We start from the raw sequence: 1,504 nt of genomic DNA, 5'->3' as shown, positions 1-1,504 counted from the left end.
AATTACTTGGACTTACGAAATGGTAATCGAACTTTCAAAGCATCACAGAGCCATAAATTTATAAGCTTTTTAATCACTCCTAAACAAAGAAGATGTTGGTAATCTAATGGCACATGAGAAACAAGAGCAAACTGTGGAATATTTTCCAAACAACTTGTTCCAAGATGATAACCCTCTGATGTTTTGTTAATAAAATCTTCATCAGTTCTTAATCTACTAGGTTTATCAGAAAATGCAATTCTTCGGTTTTGATATTCACCTTTTTCGTTGCACTTGGTACAGCTTGAATAGCCACTATGACTTTTCACATTCAAGACAAAAGCTTTAGCAGGTGCATCTGCACATAGCATTTTAAGTACACATCTATAAAGATTGTTATTAAATATTACTCCATTTTCTACTAATTCTTTAGCTTCTGCAATAAAGTCTTCCAAAAATAAATTGGAGTCGTCAGGTTTCTTAGTTTGACCATAATAAATGCCAATAATAAATACTTCAGTAAAGTTATAAATGGACCCTAAGATTGGCCAAACTTGGCCTCCTGATGATCGACTAATAGGTAAACCGTCAACATTAAAAACTATTTCAATTGGAATATTATTTTTCTTATAAAATGTTTCATTTTTCTTTAAAAACTGTATAATTCTTATTTTTAAGCCGTAGTGCCAATAAAGTCGGATCGCAGACAATATGCTACAGCAAATCAAGCAGGCAATCTACCTACTGTGGATTGCAGACCCGACGTTGAGCGGCTATAAGTGAAAACCCTATCACATAACATACGAAATAATTTACGAAAAATACAAACTATCTACAATATAAATACAATTTACAAACAAATATAATATGTATTTATATAACTATATATAACAAAACATTTTGGGAAATGTGCAATTATAATTCCTAATAAAATAAATAACATATAGATACATAATATATTAACCAATAAAATACATAAAAACATGTAACTATAGTGTCGTATATATATTTATATGAAAAAAAAAAATGTGAAAAAAATTCAAAAACCTGCACGAAACCAAAATGAGCAATCCACCTATACAGCGGATAGAGTGGTATGAGCCGTCACATGTCCAGTGTTTTTCTTGTGTAAAAAGTGTAATGTCGAAAACCGTGTTGAAGTGTCTAGCACTCTAGCTAGTCAGTCATCTCAAGTCAAAATTGATTAACTTTCAAGTGGCTACACAAAGTTAACCCGACTTCAAATACTTCCAGACAATGTGCAAAAGTCAATCAGGTAGGCAATCCACCTGCTGTGGATTGCAGACCCGACGGCGAACGGCTATAAGTGAAAACACTACCACACAACAGCTGAGACACGAATGAGCATAAAACACCTTTATAGCGATACGATTGAGCCAAATTGTCGGTGTATCAAAGGAAATCGGAATGTAAAAGAAAACCTACACGATTGAGCATAAAAAACTCTTCAACGTTGCCATTTTACATTTTAAGCTATATTATACAAAAATATTTATTTAAATAA

General features: G+C 32.3%; 1 protein-coding gene across 1 annotated transcript in view; it reads right to left on the bottom strand.

Moving 5' to 3' along the window:
- Window positions 1-2: 2 nt before the first annotated feature.
- The window catches only part of LOC103309986, a 2,987-nt gene continuing 1,485 nt past the window's right edge, over window positions 3-1,504 (bottom strand). The window contains exon 2 of the mRNA XM_008186874.1: window positions 3-552. Within this exon, the coding sequence (XP_008185096.1) occupies window positions 3-552 (550 nt within the window). The remainder of the gene's footprint in view (window positions 553-1,504) is intronic.

Source organism: Acyrthosiphon pisum, unplaced genomic scaffold (assembly GCF_005508785.2).
Source record: "Acyrthosiphon pisum isolate AL4f unplaced genomic scaffold, pea_aphid_22Mar2018_4r6ur Scaffold_20905;HRSCAF=22491, whole genome shotgun sequence".
Classification (NCBI taxonomy): Eukaryota; Metazoa; Arthropoda; class Insecta; order Hemiptera; family Aphididae; genus Acyrthosiphon; species Acyrthosiphon pisum.
The sequence above is the reverse complement of the archived record's forward strand: the minus strand, read 5'-3'. Positions and strand labels throughout refer to the sequence as shown.